Source organism: Myxine glutinosa, chromosome 1 (genome assembly GCF_964187855.1).
Source record: "Myxine glutinosa chromosome 1, kmMyxGlut1.1, whole genome shotgun sequence".
Lineage (NCBI taxonomy): Eukaryota > Metazoa > Chordata > Myxini > Myxiniformes > Myxinidae > Myxine > Myxine glutinosa.
Window position 1 is genome coordinate 407,291,518 of NC_136261.1, and position 26,028 is coordinate 407,317,545.

At 47.4% G+C, this 26,028-nt stretch overlaps 1 protein-coding gene across 1 annotated transcript in view; it reads left to right on the forward strand.

The window, feature by feature from the left end:
• LOC137419780 (NACHT, LRR and PYD domains-containing protein 12-like) overlaps nt 1-12,499 on the forward strand; it is a 294,580-nt gene extending 282,081 nt beyond the window's left edge. The window contains exons 19-20 of the mRNA XM_078770462.1: nt 6,319-6,422; nt 8,620-12,499. Coding sequence (XP_078626588.1) covers nt 6,319-6,403 — 85 coding nt within the window. The 3' untranslated portion in view covers nt 6,404-6,422; nt 8,620-12,499. The remainder of the gene's footprint in view (nt 1-6,318; nt 6,423-8,619) is intronic.
• The last annotated feature ends 13,529 nt before the right edge of the window (nt 12,500-26,028 follow it).

A 26,028-nucleotide genomic window follows, 5' to 3' on the forward strand; every position in this document is an offset into this window, starting at 1 on the left:
GATTATACCACGTAAATTGTAGCTAGCCCAGATTATACCACGTAAATTGTAGCTAGCCTGGCTATTACCATGTAAATTGTAGCTAGCCTGGCTATTACCATGTAAATTGTAGCTAGCCCGGATTGTACCACGTAAATTGTAGCTAGCCTGGCTATTACCAGGTAAATTGTAGCTAGCCCGGATTGTACCACGTAAATTGTAGCTAGCCTGGCTATTACCATATAAATTGTAGCTAGCCCGGATTATACCACGTAAATTGTAGCTCGCCCGGATTATACCACCTAAATTGTAGCTAGCCTGGCTATGACCATGTAAATTGTAGCTAGCCCGGATTATACCACGTAAATTGTAGCTAGCCTGGCTATTACCATGTAAATTGGAGCTAGCCCGGATTGTACCACGTAAATTGTAGCTAGCCTGGCTATTACCATGTAAATTGTAGCTAGCCCGGATTATACCATGTAAATTGTAGCTAGCCCGGATTATACCACGTAAATTGTAGCTAGCCCGGATTGTACCACGTAAATTGTTGCTAGCCCGGATTATACCATGTAAATTGTAGCTAGCCTGGCTATTACCATGTAAATTGTAGCTAGCCCGGATTATACCATGTAAATTGTAGATAGCCTGCCTATTACCATGTAAATTGTTGCTAGCCCGGATTGTACCACGTAAATTGTAGCTAGCCTGGCTATTACCATGTAAATTGTAGCTAGCCCGGATTGTACCACGTAAATTGTAGCTAGCCTGGCTATTACCATGTAAATTGTAGCTAGCCTGGCTATTACCATGTAAATTGTAGCTAGCCCGGATTGTACCACGTAAATTGTAGCTAGCCTGGCTATTACCATGTAAATTGTAGCTAGCCCGGATTATACCACGTAAATTGTTGCTAGACCGGATTATACCACGTAAATTGTAGCTAGCCTGGCTATTACCATGTAAATTGTAGCTAGCCCGGATTGTACCACGTAAATTGTAGCTAGCCTGGCTATTACCATGTAAATTGTAGCTAGCCCAGATTATACCACGTAAATTGTAGCTAGCCCGGATTATACCACATAAATTGTCGCTAGCCTGGCTATTACCATGTAAATTGTAGCTAGCCCGGATTATACCACGTAAATTGTAGCTAGCCCGGATTATACCACGTAAATTGTAGCTAGCCTGGCTATTACCATGTAAATTGTAGCTAGCCCGGATTATACCACGTAAATTGTAGCTAGCCCGGATTATACCATGTAAATTGTAGCTAGCCCAGATTATACCACGTAAATTGTAGCGAGCCCGGATTATACCACGTAAATTGTAGCTAGCCTGGCTATTACCATGTAAATTGTAGCTAGCCTGGCTATTACCATGTAAATTGTAGCTAGCCGGGATTGTACCACGTAAATTGTAGCTAGCCTGGATTATACCACGTAAATTGTAGCTAGCCTGGCTATTACCATGTAAATTGTAGCTAGCCCGGCTTGTACCACGTAAATTGTAGCTAGCATGGCTATTACCATGTAAATTGTAGCTAGCCCGCATTATACCACGTAAATTGTAGCTAGCCCGGATTATACCACGTAAATTGTAGCTAGCCTGGCTATTACCATGTAAATTGTAGCTAGCCCGGATTATACCATGTAAATTGTAGCTAGCCCGGATTGTACCACGTAAATTGTAGCTAGCCCGGATTATACCATGTAAATTGTAGATCGCCTGGCTATTACCATGTAAATTGTAGCTAGCCCGGATTATACCATGTAAATTGTAGCTAGCCTGGATTATACCACGTAAACTGTAGCTAGCCTGGCTATTACCATGTAAATTGTAGCTAGCCCGGCTTGTACCACGTAAATTGTAGCTAGCATGGCTATTACCATGTAAATTGTAGCTAGCCCGCATTATACCACGTAAATTGTAGCTAGCCCGGATTATACCACGTAAATTGTAGCTAGCCTGGCTATTACCATGTAAATTGTAGCTAGCCCGGATTATACCATGTAAATTGTAGCTAGCCCGGATTGTACCACGTAAATTGTAGCTAGCCCGGATTATACCATGTAAATTGTAGATCGCCTGGCTATTACCATGTAAATTGTAGCTAGCCCGGATTATACCATGTAAATTGTAGCTAGCCTGGCTATTACCATGTAAATTGTAGCTAGCCCGGATTGTACCACGTAAATTGTAGCTAGCCTGGCTATTACCATGTAAATTGTAGCTAGCCCGGATTATACCACGTAAATTGTAGCTATTCTGACTATTACCATGTAAATTGTAGCGAGCCTGGATTGTACCACGTAAATTGTAGCTAGCCTGGCTATTACCATGTAAATTGTAGCTAGCCCGGATTATACCATGTAAATTGTAGCTAGCCCGGATTATACCACGTAAAGTGTAGCTAGCCCGGATTATACCATGTAAATTGTAGCTAGCCCGGATTATACCACGTAAATTGTAGCTAGCCCGCATTATACCACGTAAATTGTAGCTAGCCTGGCTATTACCATGTAAATTGTAGCTAGCCCGGATTATACCACGTAAATTGTAGCTAGCCTGGCTATTACCATGTAAATTGTAGCTAGCCCGGATTGTACCACGTAAATTGTAGCTAGCCTGGCTATTACCATGTAAATTGTAGCTAGCCTGGATTGTGCCACGTAAATTGTAGGTAGCCTGGCTATTACCATGTAAATTGTAGCGAGCCTGGATTGTACCACGTAAGTTGTAGCTAGCCTGGCTATTACCATGTAAATTGTAGCTCGCCTGGATTGTACCACGTAAATTGTAGCTAGCCCGGATTGTACCACGTAAATTGTAGCTAGCCTGGCTATTACCATGTAAATTGTAGCTAGCCCGGATTGTAACACGTAAATTGTAGCTAGCCTGGCTATTACCATGTAAATTGTAGCGAGCCTGGATTGTACCACGTAAATTGTAGCTAGACTGGCTATTACCATGTAAATTGTAGCTAGCCCGGAATGTACCACGTAAATTGTAGCTAGCCTGGCTATTACCATGTAAATTGTAGCTCGCCCGGATTGTACCACGTAAATTGTAGCTCGCCTGGCTATTACCATGTAAATTGTAGTGAGCCTGGATTGTACCACGTAAATTGTAGCTAGCCTGGCTTGTACCATGTAAATTGTAGCTAGCCCGCATTATCTATCTATAATTCCAGTAATCTCTGTGTGTATGTATGTATGTATGTATGTATGTATGTATGTATGTATGTATGTATGTCTGTTTGTCTGTGACCGCTGTTTCTCGACAACTACCGGTCCGATATACTTGAAACTTGCCAGGTATATTGCTGGGGACCCGAGGATGTGCCTTTTCAAGGTTTCATATTAATCGGAGAAGTAGTTACCGAGCTATGTCCAAAAAACTATTCAACCAATCAGAGAGCAGCGAGCTATCACGTGTGCCGAACGTGGCGAACAGACTCTGCCTCGGACGGCACATTTGAGAGCGTATTCATTTATTTCACGTTGGCAAACTATGTTGGCGTTCAACTATGTTTTAAAACTAATTAAAACTAATTTGCGATTCATCGTAACTGCGATATGCGACCTTCCGGACAGTGAAGACTGCACTTCCGGCAGCCAATCACAGAACGCGTTGTTGCGTAGGCGTGGCCGATGTGAGAGCGAGCCGAGCCGAGCGCGTGCGCCATTACGGTTCGTAATTCGATTTCTTCCGGAGAAAATAATAATTTCTCGATTTCTTATGCGCATTATTTCTCCCAATTCAGTCAGAGCGAAGGGCGGAAGTGAAGAGCGTTGTTTTTTTTGTTTACGGGCGTACGGGCGGGGTAGAGCGTACGGGTAGCGTTTTTTTTTTTTTTTGGCAAGGAACGGGCACCCACGTACGGGCATGCCCTAGTACCACTTAAATTGTAGCTAGCCTGGCTATTACCATGTAAATTGTAGCTAGCCCGGATTGTACCACGTAAATTGTAGCTAGCCTGGCTATTACCATGTAAATTGTAGCTAGCCCGGATTGTACCACGTAAATTGTAGCTAGCCTGGCTATTACCATGTAAATTGTAGCTCGCCCGGATTGTACCACGTAAATTGTAGCTAGCCTGGCTATTACCATGTAAATTGTAGCTCGCCCGGATTGTACCACGTAAATTGTAGCTAGCCTGGCTATTACCATGTAAATTGTAGCTAGCCCGGATTGTACCACGTAAATTGTAGCTAGCCTGGCTATTACCATGTAAATTGTAGCGAGCCTGGATTGTACCACGTAAATTGTAGCTAGCCTGGCTATTACCATGTAAATTGTAGCTCGCCCGGATTGTACCACGTAAATTGTAGCTAGCCCAGATTGTACCACGTAAATTGTAGCTAGCCTGGCTATTACCATGTAAATTGTAGCTAGCCCGGATTGTACCACGTAAATTGTAGCTAGCCTGGCTATTACCATGTAAATTGTAGCGAGCCTGGATTGTACCACGTAAATTGTAGCTAGCCTGGCTATTACCATGTAAATTGTAGCTAGCCCAGATTGTACCACGTAAATTCTAGCTAGCCTGGCTATTACCATGTAAATTGTAGATAGCCTGGATTGTACCACGTAAATTGTAGCTAGCCCAGATTGTACCACGTAAATTGTAGCTAGCCTGGCTATTACCATGTAAATTGTAGCGAGCCTGGATTGTACCACGTAAATTGTAGCTAGCCTGGCTATTACCATGTAAATTGTAGCTAGCCCGGATTGTACCACGTAAATTGTAGCTAGCCTGGCTATTACCATGTAAATTGTAGCTAGCCCAGATTGTACCACGTAAATTGTAGCTAGCCTGGCTATTACCATGTAAATTGTAGCTAGCCCGGATTGTACCACGTAAATTGTAGCTAGCCCAGATTGTACCACGTAAATTGTAGCTAGCCTGGCTTGTACCATGTAAATTGTAGCTCGCCCGGATTGTACCACGTAAATTGTAGCTATCCTGGCTATTACCATGTAAATTGTAGCGAGCCTGGATTGTACCACGTAAATTGTAGCTAGCCTGGCTATTACCATGTAAATTGTAGCTAGCCCGGATTGTACCACGTAAATTGTAGCTAGCCTGGCTATTACCATGTAAATTGTAGCGAGCCTGGATTGTACCACGTAAATTGTAGCTAGCCTGGCTTGTACCATGTAAATTGTAGCTAGCCCGGATTATACCACGTAAATTGTAGCTAGCCTGGCTATTACCATGTAAATTGTAGCTAGCCCGGATTGTACCACATAAATTGTAGCTAGCCTGGCTATTACCATGTAAATTGTAGCTCGCCCGGATTGTACCACGTAAATTGTAGCTAGCCTGGCTTTTATCATGTAAATTGTAGCGAGCCTGGATTGTACCACGTAAATTGTAGCTAGCCTGGCTATTACCATGTAAATTGTAGCTAGCCCGGATTGTACCACTTAAATTGTAGCTAGCCTGGCTATTACCATGTAAATTGTTGCTCGCCCGGATTGTACCACGTAAATTGTAGCTAGCCTGGCTATTACCATGTAAATTGTATCGAGCCTGGATTGTACCACGTAAATTGTAGCTAGCCTGGCTTGTACCATGTAAATTGTAGCTAGCCCGGATTATACCACGTAAATTGTAGCTAGCCTGGCTATTACCATGTAAATTGTAGCGAGCCTGGATTGTACCACGTAAATTGTAGCTAGCCTGGCTATTACCATGTAAATTGTAGCTCGCCCGGATTGTACCACGTAAATTGTAGCTAGCCTGGCTTGTACCATGTAAATTGTAGCTAGCCCGGATTATACCACGTAAATTGTAGCTAGCCTGGCTATTACCATGTAAATTGTAGCGAGCCTGGATTGTACCACGTAAATTGTAGCTAGCCTGGCTTGTACCATGTAAATTGTAGCTAGCCCGGATTATACCACGTAAATTGTAGCTAGCCTGGCTATTACCATGTAAATTGTAGCGAGCCTGGATTATACCACGTAAATTGTAGCTAGCCTGGCTATTACCATGTAAATTGTAGCTAGCCCGGATTATACCATGTAAATTGTAGCTAGCCCGGATTATACCACGTAAATTGTAGCTAGCCTGGCTATTACCATGTAAATTGTAGCTAGCCTGGCTCTTACGATGTAAATTGTAGTTAGCAGCGAGTACCATTGTGATGGGTCGACTTCAGGGCACCGACCACAGTGAGTGCACCGGTAACCCGGAGGGTGTCACTGCAGAAAATAAATATCGACACGGATGTGCCCTTACTGTTGTTTTCAGGGTGAATCCAAATCATTTTGTTCTTTTTGGAGTTTTCTTTCTTTTCCTTTTTTTACTTCGGGTTTTTCTCTTCACAGGTTAAATGGATGCAACCTGAGCATCAAGTCTGGGCCTATCATCAGGGACCTGAAAAACATCAACAACTTGAAAGTTTTTGAGTGAATCCTGAACTGTTATTGAGGTTTTTGTTCTTCTTCTTCTCTTACACTGAACACGGGTTTATATTTTCCATCACAGGGTATATAAATAAACTCCATTTTTCATGCAATTAATTGGAGACTTCATGGAAATAAATCCAACACTTCCTATGTTCATATAATAATATAATTGTTTTTGTCGAGGTACCCAGTAAGGCTGATGTTGGTACATCGAGGTATGTCAGCGCTGTGGGAAAGCAATTTAACCACCATGGGAAAAACTGTTTAACCACAATGGAGAAAACAATTTAACCACCATGGAGAAAAACAATTTAGCCACCGTGGAGAAAAACTATTTAATCACTGTGGGAAAACAATTTAACCACCATGGGAAAAATAATTTAACCACGTGGAAAAAACAATTTAACCACCGTAGGAGAAAACAATTTCACCACCTTGGGAGAAAACCATTTAAACACCATGGGAAAAACAATATGACCACCGTAGAAAAAATATTTGACTGCCGTGTAAAAGCAATTTAACCACCATTGGAAAAACAATTGAACCACCGTGGGAAAAAACAATTTTACCACAGTGGGAAAAAAATTTAATCACTGTGGGAAAACAATTTAACCACCATGGAGAAAAACAATTAACCACCGTGGGAAAAACAATTTTACCACAGTGGGAAAAAACTATTTAATCACTGTGGGAAAACAATTTAACCACCATGGGAAAAATAATTTAACCACGTGGAAAAAACAATTTAACCACCGTAGGAGAAAACAATTTCACCACCTTGGGAGAAAAACATTTAAACACCGTGGGAAAAACAATATGACCACCGTAGAAAAAATATTTGACTATCGTGTAAAAGCAATTTAACCACCATTGGAAAAACAATTGAACCACCGTGGGAAAAAACAATTTTACCACAGTGGGAAAAAATTTAATCACTGTGGAAAAACAATTTAACCACCATGAATGAATGAATATGAAAGAATGATCGTTTTAAGGCCATTTTCCCCGCTAGAGCGGGGGTTAGGCTTGCGGGCCCCATGACCATCATGGTTCCCTGTTTGAGGCAATGTTTTTGTGGCCGGATGCCCTTCCTGGCGCCAGCCCTTGGTCACGCTCTTCCGATGCGCGGGGATACGGTGTACCTATTCTAAGCCGGGGTACACACCGTGATCATTCATCCCAGCAAGCTGGTACTCAATTTGCCGACCTCGGAAGGATGACAGGCTGAGTCAACCCCCCTGGCGTTAATTCAGCGATCGACCGGGATTCGAACCCAGGATCCTAGGATCCCAAGCCGGCACCCTAACCGCTAACCCTACACCAGGCTCTGTACCCAGGTTGATTTAACCACCATGGGAAAAATAATTTAACCAGGTGGAAAAAACAATTCAACCACCGTGGAAGAAAACAATTTAACCACCATGGGAGAAGACAATTTAACCACCGTGGGATAAAACAATTTGACCACTGTGGGAGAAAACAATTATCCACCGGGGAGAAAACAATTTAAACACCATGGGAAAAACAATATGACCACCACGGGAAAAATATTTGACTACCGTGTAAAAGCAATTTAACCACCATTGGAAAAAATAATTTAACCACCATGGGAAAAACATTTTAACCACCGTGGAAAAAATTGAACCACCACGGGAAAAACATTCTAACCACCGTGAAAAAAACAATTTAATCACCATTGAGAAAAAAACAATTTAACCACCATGGAAAAAAACATTTTAACCACCATGGAGAAAACAATATAACAATCGTGCACTGTGAACAAACAATTTAACCACCATGGGAAAAACATTTTAACCACCATGGAGACAACAATATAACAATCGTGCACTGTGAACAAACAATTTAACCACCGTGCACTGGGAGAAAACAATCTAACCACCATACTAAAGCAATTTACCATCATGGGAAAACCATTTAGCCACAGTGGAAAAAAATTATCAACTCTGTGTATGTGTTTGTGTGTGTGTGTGTGTGTGTGTGTGTGTGTGTGTGTGTGTGTGTGACGTGTGTGTGTGTGTGTGTGTGTGTGTGAGTGTGTGTGTGTGTCTGTTGTGAGAGGGGGGGGGGGGGAGGGGGTGAAAGTGTGATAGTAATATTTTTTATGCGACTTTTAAAACATAATAAATAAATGAAACATCCTTGTATTTGCAGGTTATAAATAATATTGTTTAAAGTGTAAAAAAAGTTTTCTTTTTACAGAAACCGTGATTGAACGAGTGTTCACTGCTTACCTCTCATTCTCAAGATGGACATCTCAACATGTTAATCTGGACAAATGAAGAAGATTTGTGTTGATTTTTTGTTCATTTAGACATTTTGTTCATTTTTATATTCTTCATCTTCAGGGTCATGACAGTTTGTTTCTACCATACAATTAGTTCCCCGATGATGTTGAACATTGCTTTACTTTCAATCGCTGATACATCTTGTTGGATCTTGGGGATATATGGAACCGATAATAAGAAACGGCAATGTGTTTGTGTGTGTGTGTGTGTGTGTGTGTGTGTGTGTGTGTGTGTGTGTGTGTGTGTGTGTGTCTCCTCCATAACTCCAAAACTATGAAACCTAGAGTTAAAAAAAAAAGCCGCAAATTTGCATGCATACTTTCGAACTCCAAGGAAGTGCATGAATGAAAACTAAGTGTTTGGGTGTATTTAAACACCCTTTTAAAGACAATTTAGGGGGTGCTCATCTCAAAGAAAAAAAAGCCTTACCAAAATAGTGGTGCGCCATCTTGGTCAGCCCTCTGTCACATCGCTGCATTCTTATGCCACTATTTTGTTTTGGCCTAATCAAACATACCTTGGCTTGGAAACACGATCTGCTCTCACAGACTAATAAAAGCATAGTAATCAAAATCTGGATTCAGATTTGAGGATTGGATCCCATACATTAAATTAAATAAGTATGGAAATCTGGAGTGAAATCTAAAAATTTAAAGGCATTTGTGATTCCTGTGACTAAGTGTATTTTTTTTACTAAGCTTTGAGCAGGGCTGTTCTACCTCCTTCTCCATATTGCCAAAGCATTAAACTTAACTTTTTCTACTGTTCCAACAATTATATTGAGTGAAGAAAAGATTAAGGAATGTGGCCCAAAGTCTAACTTTATTGAGTGGAACAAAAATAATTAACCAGCAGGATCGACGTCTTGGCTTCCACGGTTATGCCAGTGTACTTGGTGGGGAGAATCTCCGGTGTTAGGAAGGCAAAATAAATCAAATTGAAGATCAAATTAAAAGAATGTGGCCTTCCTCTTGCTACATTCTATTTAATTGATTTGCTTCCTTTAAAAAGTAGAAAGTACACTGATTGACAAACAAAGGCCTGTTTCAAGATAAACCTTTTGCGGTGCCTCAGTCGCAATGGTCCACTCACAATTGCTCATATGAGAGATTTTGTTTTGTATATATTGTTGCGGATCTGGAGTACGACACTCCCGTTAGCAAGGGGGGGTTAATCCCCTTGTCTTGTTAAGCTGGCCGTCTCCATCCCTGGACCCACCCCACTCCCTTGTGGGATGGGATTGGCCGAGGTGATTGGTCAAGGGATTCCCGGACACCTCCGCCAATCCCTCCACAAAGCAGGTGGATGGCCCCGCTCAAATCCCAAACAAGATGGAGTTTGCCGAGCGGTTTAGCAATCCGGAATCCGAGCCGTTAGCAATTGACTAAACCTGATTGTAAGCGGTTCTGCCAAAATCGTGCCACAGATATTCAATAGGGAAAACACGAAGACGATTGGACTAGAATGAAAACCAAAGAATAAGGAGGAACAGGACGGTTTTTATTAACTATTTACACAAACCAAAGGAAGAGGATGAATAAAAGTAATATACAGGAGAAGAAGACACAGCGCAAATCCTTAAACACTCTTACTTATACCCACAGGACAATACAAACAGCACAAACTAACGTACACTAATGGGGGTTCTCAGGCAGGAATGGCGGGAAGGATGAGAAGAGCAGTCGGTCCACAGAGCTGGTGGGCAGGGAGGTTCGGGAATCGCGGCACGCCATTGGTGTCCCGCGGGCACGCACTTGTTCTTTGTTCAGCCATGAAAAACCCGGTCGTCAGCCTCCTTATGCGTCTCTCCAGTGCTCCTTTCTCATGTGCCTCTGAAGCTCATCTGCTCGTTGGTTGCTCATGCGTCTCTCTCCCAGTGCTCCTTGCTCATGCGTCTCTCTCTCTCCCTCTCCCTGGGGGCCTCACGCCAAGGGTTTTTATTACCATTACCACGCCCTTGGAACCTTCTCGAACTCTCCAGACGTTTCTTTGCCACGCCCTTGGAACCCTCTCGAACCCACCAGACGTTTCTTTGCCACGCCCTATCAAGCCATGCCCACCGAGCCCTGGTTGGTTGTTAAGGGCTCTCTGACTCCACCTTTTGATGACGAGGTGGTGCCACGCCCAGGCTCTGGCGGCTCCTTCCCCCTCCTTGGCCTCGTGCGTAATGGAGTTTGGCGCCAGGCAGCGGACACTGCTGGGCTTAGCAGAGGCAGTGTGATGCCCATGAAAACAGCCCAACTGTCACTGGCATTTGCACTTTGAGGAGAGCGGGAGACGATTTGGGGAAAATTGAAGGGGGCCTATCTTATTTGATTGATGCAACATAGGGTCACGCTATTGGAAACACAGCCTTACCTGAAACACATAATAATGACATAACTATAGAGAAGGTCCTCTGGTGGCCTACGTGTTGTTCGTGGACTAACTAAGGTGCAATCTTCAATTAACAGCCAATTAAGGGGAAATGTACACGGGTTATTTATAAGGGAATTTACTACTAAATTTACATGTGAAGGTTCTAAAAACCGCAACACAGCACCCTCATTCCTCACGGCACGTCTCGGGCCGACAAAACTTTAATTTAATGTGACACTCAGGTGTGGTAACCCTCTACTATTAACTTCTCCCCTGAGTGCGACATTTTTAAAAGAGTTAAATATGTCCCGCCTGCTACGTTGCACCCTACCTAACAAAGGGTCGGCAGAATTTTGAAATCGGCAGGAGTGAGGGTTAGTTTCACACCGGTTTTCACCCTCCGCCAAGCCCTTATGAGGGTCAAGGACAAGCTTCCGAGGAAGGATAGGTCAGGGGTGGTATACGTAGTGCCCTGTGGTTGTGGAGCTGAGTATGTGGGTGAAACCGGGAGGACCTTAGGTCAACGTATTGCTGAACACCAAAAAGCATTTGAATGTAATTATCCCAGCAGATCTGCTATTGCCAAACACGGCCTTAAGGAAGGCCACACACCTTTATGGGATAGGGTTAATATTTTGGGTTCCACACCCAACAGAAACAGAAGACGAGTTTTGGAGGCTTGGCACATAGAAGAAACTGTTACCTCGATCACACAAGAGGTAGTTGACTTACCGTAGCGTTTGACCCACTCTTGTGTAAACGAAGCAGGCATTCTGTACTTTGAACAATGAGTCCACATAATATGTCACACAACGTTTTTATTCGGACAATTTGCCCCCTCCCCCCCTCCCCCCCTCCCTCCAAACCACCCCTCTCCCAAACCCCCCCCCCTCCCTTTCCACCTCCGCCCCTCTGGTTCCCCCCCCCCATTCTATCCCCCCCTATAACTCCCCTCCATCCCACATTCCCCTTCACCGCATAGGGCCACATGTGATGATCGTGATATTCTGGCAATTTTATTTTATCTTTAAAAAAAAAATTTTTTTTGCTTTAATATATTTACAGTTTTCATTTAATTTACAATTTAATTGTTTACAAGTTTAACTTTTAATTAAATGTAATGATTGTTCCTGATTTTCTAAACACTTGAGTTATAATCCAGCATTGCTTATAATACAGGATTATTTTAAGCCGTTAATATGCAGTTGATTTTTGAATTTGGTCAATAACGTCTCCGTTCACGAGACCGGTGTGATACGGTTTCATTGTCTGTCCAGCTTTGCCCACCCCACTTTGCATATACCCCACCCACTTTGCATATAAGGGGATGTTGTGATGATTTTATCACTCTTGAGGAAGATTAACGGAGGCTTGTGGCTTCACATGTTGTTAATCGAAACGTTGAGTCATTGTTCAATTAAAGGTTGGAGATCTTACCATGGAGTCATTTGGATTTACTCCCAACCGCAAATCTTTGCATATATATATATATATATATATATATATATATATATATATATATATATATATATATATATATATATATATATATATATATATATAATTATATATATATATATATAATTATATATATATATAAAACACAGTTTGTGTGCGTGTGTGTGTGTGTGTGTGTGTGTGTGTGTGTGTGTGTGTGTGTGTGTGTTTGTGTAATGTTACCGATAGACTCCGAAACGGAGAGGCTCACGTGCTTGATATTTGGCATAGAAATGGCCATTGAGCCATGTTACGGGTCGCGGACAAGATGTTACTTTGGGCCGAGCGGATGGTCAACCGCGACCGTTACAGGATCCCCGATTGGCCCGACTCCCCCAACGTTGACCAGGTCGCGCCACAGATATTCAATTTGGGAAACCTCTAAAGCGACCGAAAGAGAAGGAAGAGAGAAGAAGACAGAGTACGGAGGAATAACAGGATTTATTATACACACAAGCAAAAAGAAGGAGCGATCAAAGTTATTTACAAGCAATGGATGGAAGAAGCAGTCACACAGTGAATCGTTAGCTTATACGATTCAATTTACTTAACCCCAGGACAACGATTAGGACAGACGACGTTCACACTTACACGGGGGGAATTGCAGGCAGGAATGGCGGAGGTGGGTTGCTGGAGAGGGAGGCAGGGTCAGGTCCCTGCAACCGGCAGGGCTGGAGGTAGCAGCTCCCAATTCTTCGCGTTTTTGGCGGGAAAACCCTCGGTCGCGTCGACGGTGCTGATGCTGTGGACGTCACGCGCTGGCTCGGTCACACCTGCTCCTCTCCTTCTGGTGGAGCCGTCTCCCTCCTCTCAGCGCGTCTCCCCAAAGCTTGTTTCCTCTCCAAGTACTTCTCCTTTTTGGTTTGGAGCGTCTCTCATCTCACAGCTCACAGCTCATCTCTCCTCTCATCTCTCATGTCATCTCCCGAAGCAAGCCCTTCCAGTCGCTTTTATTACTCGGGGCGGAATCAAGCCGCCGGCTGCATTGCACACCACTCACACCGCTTTTGAAAGGAACTTTGGAGAGCGGAGATGATTGGGGAAATTGAAAGGGGCCTACGCTTATTTCGTTTGATACAATGCAGAGTCAATCTAGTGGGAAACACATATTTAGCCTACATAGAATAAGGAAATAAACTATTTAAAAAGATATATCGTGGCCTGTCTGTAGGTTCATGGAATTAACTAGGAGGACGGGCTGCGACCATTATTTACATTACGAGGGTGTTACACACAACAAAACCATACTTTTCACATTCGTTACACTTTCTCAAAATTGTTACACTTCTCAAAACCGTTACACTTCTCAAATTCGTTACACTGCACCCTCCTTTCTTCAGGCCTGGTCTCGGGCCTACAAAACTTTAACTTAGTGTGACACGTAGGTGTAATTCCCTCTACAATTAACCTGACCCTGAGTGTGACAATCTTAAAACACAAATAAATATGTCCCCCTGCTGCATTGCACCCTGTCTAGCAGATTTGCACCCACAGGATAACCGAATTACGGAATTGTTTTCAAACTATACATTTATGGTGGGGAGCATTATTTACAGTGACGTTATTTCTTATTTACAACGCAACCCAGGACCTGTGTTTTTTTTATTTTTAGGGAACAAGAAAAAGAAATTCCTGTTGGGAGGGAGTAGACAGCACGCATTGCATCGATGCACCAGTACCAATACCACCAAAGCACCCAAAAGCACCACAAAGCATCAAAAGCACCACTCGGTGCACAGTCACCCCTGTTCATAATAAACACAACAAAACAACTGGTGGTGGTCTTCTCTTTCTCTGCTGGGCCGATGTTCTTCCCGACGCCTTCTGGCTTCATGCGGCCTACTTGGAAATAATAAAAAGCACAACTTGTGTTCATTTTTATTTAGGGCCTCAGGGGCCAACTAAGGGTGGTCCACCTGTTTGGCATAGGTGCCACCTTACCGAGGTCCGCAAGCATGATTCCCTGGCCACTATGGCCGGTCTCCAACAGAGGTGCCCTGCCCCAGAACCTGGGGTCCATCAAGTGGTACTTGGCCGCAGAACAGCGGTCCATAAAGTGGTACATCAACGCAATGCATGCTGGTTCTGAGAATCTTGTGCGCACAATGGCCACCTCACGCACGCTCCCCTCGGCGCCCAATGGCGCACAGGTCCTCAAGTGGGAGACAAAAGGGGGGAAGACAAATGAGCGAGGGGTAAGGTCACAAGGGTACACGTCAATAAAGGCAATGCAGGGTGAAGTGCGTACGGAGAGCGAAGTGGGAAAAACTCGTCCCTACCGTACGTCACCCCCCCTGTCACCTACACTACCCTTGCCCTTACCCCATATTTACAACAATTTACACCTTTACAAATTCGTCACTACGTCTTGTCTTCCCCATCTTTCCCTTCTACACCAAATTCGTCTCCAATCCCTCTACTTCAAAATTTGCCATCACCCAATTCATCATCAATCCTCATAAGGAGGAAGAGATGGAACATCAAGCACAATGTCACACCCACGTCATGATGCGTCTCACAATCCAAAACATTTGCATCAAAAATAATTAAACATGGCATGGTGCGGAGTACCTGTCACCTCAGGTGAGTGGATGCAGATGGTGCGAGGAGATCCTTCATCCTATCTATCCTCTAAATGACTTTAACACACTTTACACTACCCGGGGTCTCTCCCTGCCAATCCATTGGCCAACTTCCTCTATGGGTTCTAAAAACCAATTCCCATTGACCAAACTGTGGTGCTTCTCAATTTGGGGTCTCACTCCCCCGATTCATCTCCCGGTGCCCTTGCACAATTTCTGGGCTGTGACGTGTAGCTCTCCCAGCAGGTCTACCCACCTGCACACCTCCACCACTGCAGTTGCCACCCGAGCTTACCTAGCTCCTCACCCTAACCTATCTAGCTGGGGAAGGCCCCTCCTGGCTCTGTCACCCCACTCGGTGCCCTCTGGCACTGGGCTACCCGGGTCCGTCCTCCGGATCCTCGGGCCCCATCCACAACTACCGGCTCCCATAGCCCACCTGCGGCCTCACCTGGCCGACATCCTCACAGTGGTGGAGTGCCCAAACCAACTACACACACTAACAGGCTACACGCCCAGCCATTTCCACAACACTAATGCACCCATCCAATCACCATTCTTCCACCCGCACCACAGATGCCAATATCCAACCACAATTTACCTGTACCCTCTACCTAACACTTACACTACCCGCCCCGGGTATTCGTGATGGGGGTCCACTCTTCCCCCATTCACACCTTCGCACCATCCACTCCACTCCATAGTTTCCACCATACTCACTCCACGACCATCCATTCCAATACTCCATATATTCCACACTCCATGTCTTCCACACAACCATTTATTCCATACACCTGTTGGTGCACACCTGTGCACTCACACCTGGTGCCACCTGCACCCTCCTTCCTTCCTGGACCATTTGGTCAACACCACACACAATCACTTTCACTCACTCATACACTGCTCCATCCACCTGTTCAGTTGCACACCTGTGCAATCACACCTGTTCAATCCTCAAACACACGGCATCATCTCATCTAACTACTCCCCTCTGAAACTTGCGCTTCCCAGTCGTCCCTTTAAACTATTGCGCTCCCACATCATTATCATCCACACTAATCTACCTGCGTCCCCACTACAGGTGTCCTTGTCACTAACTAACCTTAACGTTACCTAATGTCATCTTCGCTAGATCCCTACACACAATATCCTAACCCACCCGGGCTAGTTTTCACTGCCATCAACCCCATAAACTAGTGCTCCTTTGCCCCCCCCCCCCCCGTGAGGGATGGCAGAGTTGCTATCCCATCACGTGGGGCATCCCTTACTACTATCCCCCCAGTCCTCTGATGCTACGAGCCCCCGTCGCAAGAGGTACTGGGTCCTGCCTCGGCCTCTAGAGCCGAGGCGATCCATGAGGGCGCCTGCTCGCCGGCATAAGGTCTTATCTGGTCGGCATGGACGATCCGAGGGAGGGCCCGTGGCCCCATTTTGATCTTAATGACCACGTCACAGATTTGCGACAGGACGACTCCCGGGCCTTGCCAGGGGGAGGTGAGTTTTGGGCACCTGCCCTTCCGTCTCCGGGGATTAAAGAACCAAATATTCATCCCCGGAGCGTATTGACTCCCCTGGCTCCGGTCGTCATACCTGCGCTTCATCTTGGCCCCCGCCAGATGGAGCTGGCGGCGGGCGAAGGCATGGACCCTCTCCATGCCTTCCTCCAGGTGACGTGCGTAACCCTCCCTCGGCAGTGTATCCGTGGTATCTGGCACGGGACCGCATAGCAAGTCGGCGGGAGCCCGTAACTCCCGCCCATACATAAGCAATGCTGGACTGCATGCGGTGGCCCCGTGCTGGCTAGTTCGGTAGGCCATCAACAAGTACGGGAGATGTTCGTCCCAGTCATCCTGACGGGTGGTGGTGAACAATGCTAGTTGTTGTGTCAATGTTCTGTTGAACCGTTCCACCATCCCGTCAGATTGTGGCCGCAAGGGCGTGGTTCTTGTTTTCCGAATTGACAGGAGTCTGCACACATCTTTTAGTAATTGGCTCTCAAAATTTCGTCCCTGATCGGTGTGCAGCTCCTGTGGAATCCCGTGCCGACATACAAATCCTTCCACGAAGGCCTGTGCTACCACCCCTGCTTCTTGGTTGGGGAGGGCATAGGCCTCCGGCCACTTGGTGAAATAGTCCATCACAACGAGGATATACTTATTACCTTGGTGGGTGCGGGGTAGTGGTCCTAGAATATCCATAGCCACCCGCTCAAGGGGGGCCCCCACCTGATGTAATTGAAGGGGGGCCCTCATCCTCCATGCTGGTCCCTTTTTGGCAGAATAGGCGTCGCATCTCCGACACCAGTCCTGTATGTCGCGCCCCATATTCACCCAATAGAACCTCCGGCGGACCCGAGATATTGTCTTTGTCCTGCCCAAATGGCCGCCGGAGCGGCTACCATGCACCTGTTGCAATATGACGTTCTTAAATTTGTCAGGGACTATCACCAGCCAGGAAGTTCTATCAGAGGGAACCTCCACCCACTTGCGATACAAGATGTTGCCTTTCAATTCCAGGGTCTGCCACTGAGCCCAATACGCCTTTGTTTGCGCCCCGAGGGGGGTGACCTCTTCCCCCTTTGGTCTTTGCCCCAATTTGACCCATTGGAACACCGGCCCCAGAACAGGATCCTCCTGCTGGGCCGTGCTCCAAGCCAACTCTCCAAATTCCTCGTCCGCGGTTAGTGGCAAAATTGGCCCTCTCACCCGGGTTGCCCGGATGACGAGAATCGGGGCAGAATCGCCCAATTGCTCCCTCTCCTCGTGTCTCGCACAAAATTTACAGTTTTCCCCCAGACAAGGACGCCGAGAGAGTGCGTCTGCATTACCATGGGCCTTCCCGGCCCGATGGGTCACATCAAAATCGTACTGCTGCAACTTTTCCAACCACCTTGCAATTTGGCCCTCCGGTTCCTTGAACCGAAGGAGCCATTGCAAGGAGGAATGGTCAGTTCGAACCGAAAATTTCCACCCGTACAGGTACGGGTGGAAATGGTTCATGGCAGCCAGCATAGCCAATAACTCTTTGCGAGTGACACAATAATTTCGCTCGGGCCTACTTAAGGCCCGACTATAATAACCAATCACTCTCTCCACGCCCTCCTGTGTCTGGGACAAAACTGCGCCCAATCCTTCCTGGCTCGCATCCGTGTCCAGGGTAAATGTCCCGTCGCTAGTGGGGTAAGCTAGAAGGGGTGCGGATGTTAAACACCCCTTCAATTTTTGGAAGGCCTCGTGGCACTCCCGTGTCCAATTAAATCGCGTCCCCTTCTCCGTAAGCCGGTGGAGGGGACGGGCCAACTCCGCAAATTTCGCCACAAAGCACCGGTAGCAGGAGCAGAGTCCCAAAAATCCCCGCACCTCCTTGATGGTACGTGGTGCGGGCCACTCCTCTACCGCTTTAATTTTGTCTGGGTCCGTTTTTACCCCCTCGCGGCCGATCACGTGACCTAGATAGGCCACCTCTCTTGCAAACAAAGTGCACTTACTCGGGTTCAGCTTCAACCCTGCCTGTCTGAGGCACCCGAACACCTGGTCCAAATTAGCTACCGCCTGGGGGAAGGTCTTGGCATGTACTAGGACGTCATCCAGGTATACCAGGCATGATTGCCATGGCATGCCGCCTAGTACATGTTCCATTAATCGCTCAAAGGTGGCGGGGGCGTTACACAAACCAAACGGCATCATAGTGAACTGATACAGCCCCTTACCTGTGGAAAATGCCGTTTTCTCCTTCCCTGTCCGATCCATCTCCACCTGCCAATACCCACTCTTGAGGTCAAAAGTTGTGAACCAATTTGAGCCCGCAACGGCATCGAGGTTGTCATCAATCCTTGGCAGGGGATATGAGTCCTTGAGTGTCACGTTGTTTAGCTGGCGATAGTCCACGCAGAACCGCGTGGTCCCATCCTTCTTTTTGACCAGCACAACAGGTGACATCCAAGGACTTCCCGAGGGCTCGATCACGCCCGCGTCGAGCATTTTTTCAACCTGCTCGTCAGCTTCCGCCCTCTTGCTCCAAGGGAGCCGTCGGGCGGCCTGACGAATAGGCCGGGCCTCACCGGTGTGGATCTGATGTTTCACCAGGCCCGTACGTCCAATATCCTCGGTGGACAAGGAGAAGAGGTCCAAATGGGACCCAACCAGTTTGTGTAAGGCCTCCCTCTGGGTACCTCCCAACTCTACACTACTACGATTTACCATCTCGCAAATGGGTTCGGGCCAATTCCTAGAACTTATTGAAGGCTCCCCCTGGGGCCGGCTCGGCTGGACGTTCTCGCCCCTCACTGACGCGACTTCTCTAACTGGGGTGCAGCCAGCTACCTTCGTGCCCCTTACTATAGTGCGTGGTTCTGTGCTACTATTAATTACTCGGACGGCCACCACCGGCCCGTCCGTTTTTACAAGGGTACGGCCCACGATTAAACCAGGTATGGATAGCGCTGCCACCAGTTCGACCAGGCCGCAGGATTCCTGCCATGTCGGGCGTGCTGACCATCGGGCCGGCACTATGGCCTCGGCCCCCGGAGGGATGGTCACGGCCTCAGGAGCCTCCAGCTCCCCCCTCTCGGTCGTGCTCACCCCCTCCAATGGTAGCTCTTCCTCTCCCCATCGCAGGATCCCCCGACTCAAGTCGATTTTACAACCGCTGGCAGTCAACAAATCCAACCCTATTAAGCATGGGTCGCACACCTCCGCCACCCAAACCTCTATCTCTTGCTTTACCGATCCCAACTTGAGGGTCACAAAACCACGCCCTATGATCGGAGCCGTTGCCCCGGTAGCCAACTGCAAACTATGATTTTCCAGACGCTGGATTTTACCCCAGCCGTCTCCACTCGAATTAAGGACCACGGGGCTGATGATCGTGGCGCTGGCTCCCGTGTCCACCACGGCGTCCACCCCCACGCCGGCAATTTTGCACCGAATTGTCAAACTACCCATCCCAATTTGGCCACAATGAATGACCTGTCGCGTCAACGAGGGCTTCTCTCCATCCCCTACTGCCGAACACCGCCCTGCATGCCCGGCACGTTCTAGTTTCCCGGGCCCTGGCGGGGGGGTGTCTGTGGTCGGCTAGGCCGATCGATACGGGGCGGAGTTGAGGGCATCGGCTGACGGGGAACGTCCGGCGCGGAGCTCGACACCTCCCATGCACGGTGACCCATCCGAGCACAATTATAGCACCTCACCTGGTAAGGTGCTTGCCTCCGGTATTCCAAATTCCCCCCCCCCCCCTGTATGTCCGAATTGGGGTACTCTGTCGGGGACTACCGGGTGCCACCGCTGGGGCCGCCTGCCATGGTCCAGGTCCCGCCAGGCGCCGATCCACCATGCTCTCCAGGTCAGGGCCCCCGTCGGGGGCGGGCCCCATTTGACGCACCGCCACTGCGTGGCGCTCGCCTCCCCGGGCCAGGGGCCTCGCTGCTTCCCAACGGGCTGCAGCGTCGGCCGCCTGACTCATGGTTTGCGGGCGCCACATGGCGAGCTGTTGTCGGAGCTCCAGATCCGGAAGGGCCTGAATAAAGTGATCCAGCGCCAGGCTTTCCTGGGAACTCGCTGCCATGTCTGCGTGTGCAATTCCGACCGCGCGGCGAATATCGTGAGCAAGTTCCCCGATGGTCTCCTGGGGCTTGCGTTTTCGCTGCGCAAGTTGGGCTTTAACAAGCTCGCTTTGCTGTTCAATGCCGAAACGATTAATTAATGCCGCACGGAGAGCTGGCAGGGTGAGAGCACCCGGTGGTAAAGCCGTCAGCACCTCCGCCGCCGCACCGCGCAGTGCCCCCACCAGGTGTACTCCACCATCGTCCGGATTCCAACCGTTGCCTTTACACACGTACTCAAACTGCGCCAGGTACGCCCTCAAATCACTCTTGCCGTCATACGGCGCGAGTGGGACCTTGTGGGCGCCCGAAGGTCGGGCCCCGCGCGTCACTCCTTGCGGGATCAACGCGGGACCAAACCGTTAGGGCTCCCACAGTACGCTATTCCCGGGGGGCTCCCGCGCGTCCCCCGTCACTCCAAACACTACCCCTCCTGGTGTCGATGCCTGGGTCGCCCCTCTGCAACCCGCTACCCACGCCATACCCCCACATCCATGCTCACCAGCACCCCCCTCACTCCCCATAGCCAAACCTCCTTGCACACCTCCTCTGTCCATACACTCCGGACCAGTCATACATCTTACCATTGGTCCCTCATGAACACCCGGGTCTACACCACCCCCCAAGCCGACTGAATCTCCCCTCACATCATATACATTGCCACTCACCTCCGTAGCTCGTCGTCGCACCTCCTCTGCCACCTGCAAACTTTTTATTTGGTCAGTGAGCACCTCCTCATGATTTGAACACAGACCTTGTACATATTCCATGACTTCCTCCTTTATCTCCCTCTTAGTTTCCCTCCGTCTCTTCTTAATTTCACTCACCCCTCTTCCACCTCCTCTAATTTTTCCTTTACCTCCTTCAGCTCCCGGTGCGCCCCCTCTATTTCTTCCTCCATCGCTACTTTAACCGTTTCTATGTGCGTCCTCACCTCCCGGTCCTTCGTCTCCATTACTTCTGTCACCTCTTCCAACCTCTTCGTCAATCCCTCATGTACCATTTGACATTCCTTCTGTGTCGCTATTAATTCATTTTTTATGTCCTTTTGTGTCGCTTTTAACCCCCGATGATTGCAGTGTTCTTTTCCACTTGGTCCGCTAGTTCCCTTTGTCCTACTGTCAGCTGTTCTACTCCCTTCGTCAGACCCTCTATGCCCCCCTGTAACCTAGCCGTATTATTCCTCACCTCTTTCTCCATACGCTTCTCACCTCGCTTTACCTCCTCGCGTAGCCCCGAAACCTCCTCACTTACACCTCGTCGTATCCCCTCTTTCATCTCCTCCATCTCTTTTGTAGATGCCACCCTCATCTGTCCCAATTCATCCCTCTGAGCATCCAGTTTACTTTCTAACCCGATTTGCACCTCCTCTATCTGGTTCCCCATTCGTTTGATTTCCCGGGCAGATTGTTCCCCTATTTCCCGCAATTTGTCTTCCATCCTATTTTCTAACCCCATTAACCCATTTTTCACCTCTTTTATCCCATTGTCTAACCCCTCAAATTTTTTTTGTAATCCCTTAAAATTATTGTCTAATCCCTCAAATTTGTTTCCTAATCCCTCTATTCTACTCCCTAACCCTCCGATCTGGGCCCCCATGTCCTCCCTCAATTTCTCGCTATTGGACCCCATGTCCTCCCTCAATTTCTCGCTATTGGACCCCATGTCCTCCCTCAATTTCTCGCTATTGGACCCCATGTCCTCCCTCAATTTCTCGCTATTGGACCCCATGTCCTCCCTCAATTTCTCGCTATTGGACCCCATGTCCTCCCTCAATTTCTCGCTATTGGACCCCATCCTTTGTTCTAACCGTTGGCTATTGGCCCCCATCCTTTGTTCTAGCCGTTCGCTATTCTGGGCCATAAGGGCCTTCATTTGTATAAAAAAAAGGTTCAAATCCACCCGCGGCGCTGCTACGGTTGCGGGCGCCGTGGCCATGTGCGAGGCGCCATTTTGCGCGCCCGCAACCTCGTGCGCGAGGCTGCCATTTTGTGCGCCTGATACTCCCTCAACCACATTGCCATTGCTCTCCTCCTCCCTTTCCTCCACATACATTTCCCCGAGGTCCTGGGTTACCCCTAACCCGTCTATCTCCCCCACCGACATCCGATCGCCTTGATTGTCCATGGCGCGATCTCAAAATTCGGGTTTTATAAAACAACAAAATTTCGGCAGCTCGTAATTTTGACCAAATTTTTTCTACACGTTTTAAAAATTTGGTTCGGGCCTCGTATCCCACTCCTAGACACCAATTGTTACGGGTCGCGGACAAGATGTTACTTTGGGCCGAGCGGATGGTCAACCGCGACCGTTACAGGATCCCCGATTGGCCCGACTCCCCCAACGTTGACCAGGTCGCGCCACAGATATTCAATTTGGGAAACCTCTAAAGCGACCGAAAGAGAAGGAAGAGAGAAGAAGACAGAGTACGGAGGAATAACAGGATTTATTATACACACAAGCAAAAAGAAGGAGCGATCAAAGTTATTTACAAGCAATGGATGGAAGAAGCAGTCACACAGTGAATCGTTGGCTTATCTATCTCTAATTCCAGTAATCTCTGTGTGTGTGTCAGTGTGTGTGTCTGTGTGTTTGTTTGTCTGTGACCGCTGTTTCTCGACAACCACGGGTCCGATATACTTGAAACTTGCCAGGTATATTGCTGGGGACCTGAGGATGTGCCTTTTCAAGGTTTCATATTAATCGTAGAAGTAGTTACCGAGCTATGTCCAAAAAACGATTCAACCAATCAGAGAGCAGCGAGCTATCACGTGTGCCGAACGTGGCGAACAGACTCTGCCTCGGACGGCACATTTGAGAGCGTATTCATTTATTTCACGTTGGCAAACTATGTTGGCGCTATGTTGGCGTTAAACTATGTTTTAAAACTAATTAAAACTAATTTGCGATTCATCGTAACTGCGATATGCGATCCTCCGGACAGTCAAATGAGGACGTCACTTCCGGACTTACGGATAGTCATAGTGACGACGTACTGATGCTGAACGTGGCGAGCAGACGCTGTAAGGTACGATCGATTGTAGTACACGTTTATAATAACTCTGCCGATACAGGCCCGATTAACTGCAGCGCCATCCGAGCTGCGGCGTCGGGACGATACATTCATTGTACGGTCACATCACGCACTTACGGGCACGCCCATGGGCCCATGCATGGGCAAAGACATTTTTTTTTTTTTTTTTTGGCAAGGAACGGGCACCCACGTACGGGCACGTCCTAGTACTATTCAATTTACTTAACCCCAGGACAACGATTAGGACAGACGACGTTCACACTTACACGGGGGAAATTGCAGGCAGGAATGGCGGAGGTGGGTTGCTGGAGAGGGAGGCAAGGTCAGGTCCCTGCAACCGGCAGGGCTGGAGGTAGCAGCTCCCAATTCTTCGCGTTTTTGGCGGGAAAACCCTCGGTCGCGTCGACGCTGCTGATGCTGTGGACGTCACGCGCTGGCTCGGTCACACCTGCTCCTCTCCTTCTGGTGGAGCCATCTCCCTCCTCTCAGCGCGTCTCTCCAAAGCTTGTTTCCTCTCCAAGTACCTCTCCTTTTTGGTTTGGAGCGTCTCTCATCTCACAGCTCACAGCTCATCTCTCCTCTCATCTCTCATGTCATCTCCCGAAGCAGGCCCTTCCAGTCGCTTTTATTACTCGGGGCGGAATCAAGCCGCCGGCTGCGAGGGCACGCCTACCGGGTCGCTCACCGCGGTGCTGGTTGGCTGTTAGGGCTGTCCGATTCCTCCTTTGATCATTACGACGTGCCACGCCTGTGAGTTGGCGGCTCCTACCCCCCTCTTCTCCGAGATGAGCATATGGGCAATGGCGGCTTGCGGGATTGAACACCACTCGCACCGCTTTTGAAAGGAACTTTGGAGAGCGGAGATGATTGGGGAAATTGAAAGGGGCCTATGCTTATTTCGTTTGATACAATGCAGAGTCAATCTAGTGGGAAACACATATTTAGCCTACATAGAATAAGGAAATAAACTATTTAAAAAGGTATATCGTGGCCTGTCTGTAGGTTCATGGAATTAACTAGGAGGACGGGCTGCGACCATTATTTACATTACGAGGGTGTTACACACAACAAAACCATACTTTTCACATTCGTTACACTTTCTCAAAATTGTTACACTTCTCAAAACCGTTACACTTCTCAAATTCGTTACAATATATATATATATATATATATGTATATATGTCGGATTGAGACTTAGAACTTGGGACTCAGAAGACTCAGAGAAAAGGAGCAACGGATATATTTATTAGAACTCGATTACACAAGCTTGCGGAGAAACAGAATGAAGCAGGAAGCTCACATGAAATGACCAACACTACAACAAGATGCTCTGAAATAATTCGATTTAAACTTGCTTTATATAAGGAATATCGGGTGTGGTTTTAGCTCACAAGATACAGAGACAGAATGGGCTCATTGGCCCTCCCACCATAGTCCCATCCTGTTGTTCAGTTAGTTAGAGGAAGCTCATCAAGGCCACTCATAGTTTAACTTAGATAAGGAGATGGTCAGCCATATGTGGCAACATGTTTACAACTTTCTGTATAGAAACCTTGGTTTGGGAAAGTACAAAAGGAGGGGACACTCATAAATGTGTCAAATACAGGATATTGGCAAAGTCTAGAGGGAGGCAGAGAGATAACAGTTGCCTCCAAGGCCAGGGAAGGGGAACTAGAGATTGTGCCCACACAGGCCAAGAGCTCACAGGCAAAGAACTCCTTATTAGGATATTACACATCCTCAATGCACAAGAAAGAACTAAGTATTATAAAAGAGTACAGCAATCAGTCGAAACAAAACATATAATTGGTTATACTAGGTAATTGGTAAAGCAGCAAGGATATACAAAGGGGGAGGGGCATTACAGCTCCCTACATACCGCCCTTTTGGATCTAAGATACAAAGTTATCTACGAGCCAATCAAAGGCCTTTATTTCAAACAAAGCAGAAACAAAACCAATCAGGAAAGTCATTCAACATATCACGCGAAGGCAGCCCAGTAAGCATGTCCCGTACCCAAGGCACCACACACACTCAGTAGGATGATTCGCGTCTGTATGTGAGTATACAAAGTATACAGTGTATAAGTCCGTAAAAGCAGGGTGATCAAATGGCATAAAAAATCCACCAAGAGAGGTGAGAGAGACAGTGTAAAGGGTTCACTAAACGTAACGTACCGCGCGAATGCAGCCCAGTGAGCATGTCCCGTACCCAGTACCGCACATCGCACTCAGCAGGATGATCCGCGGG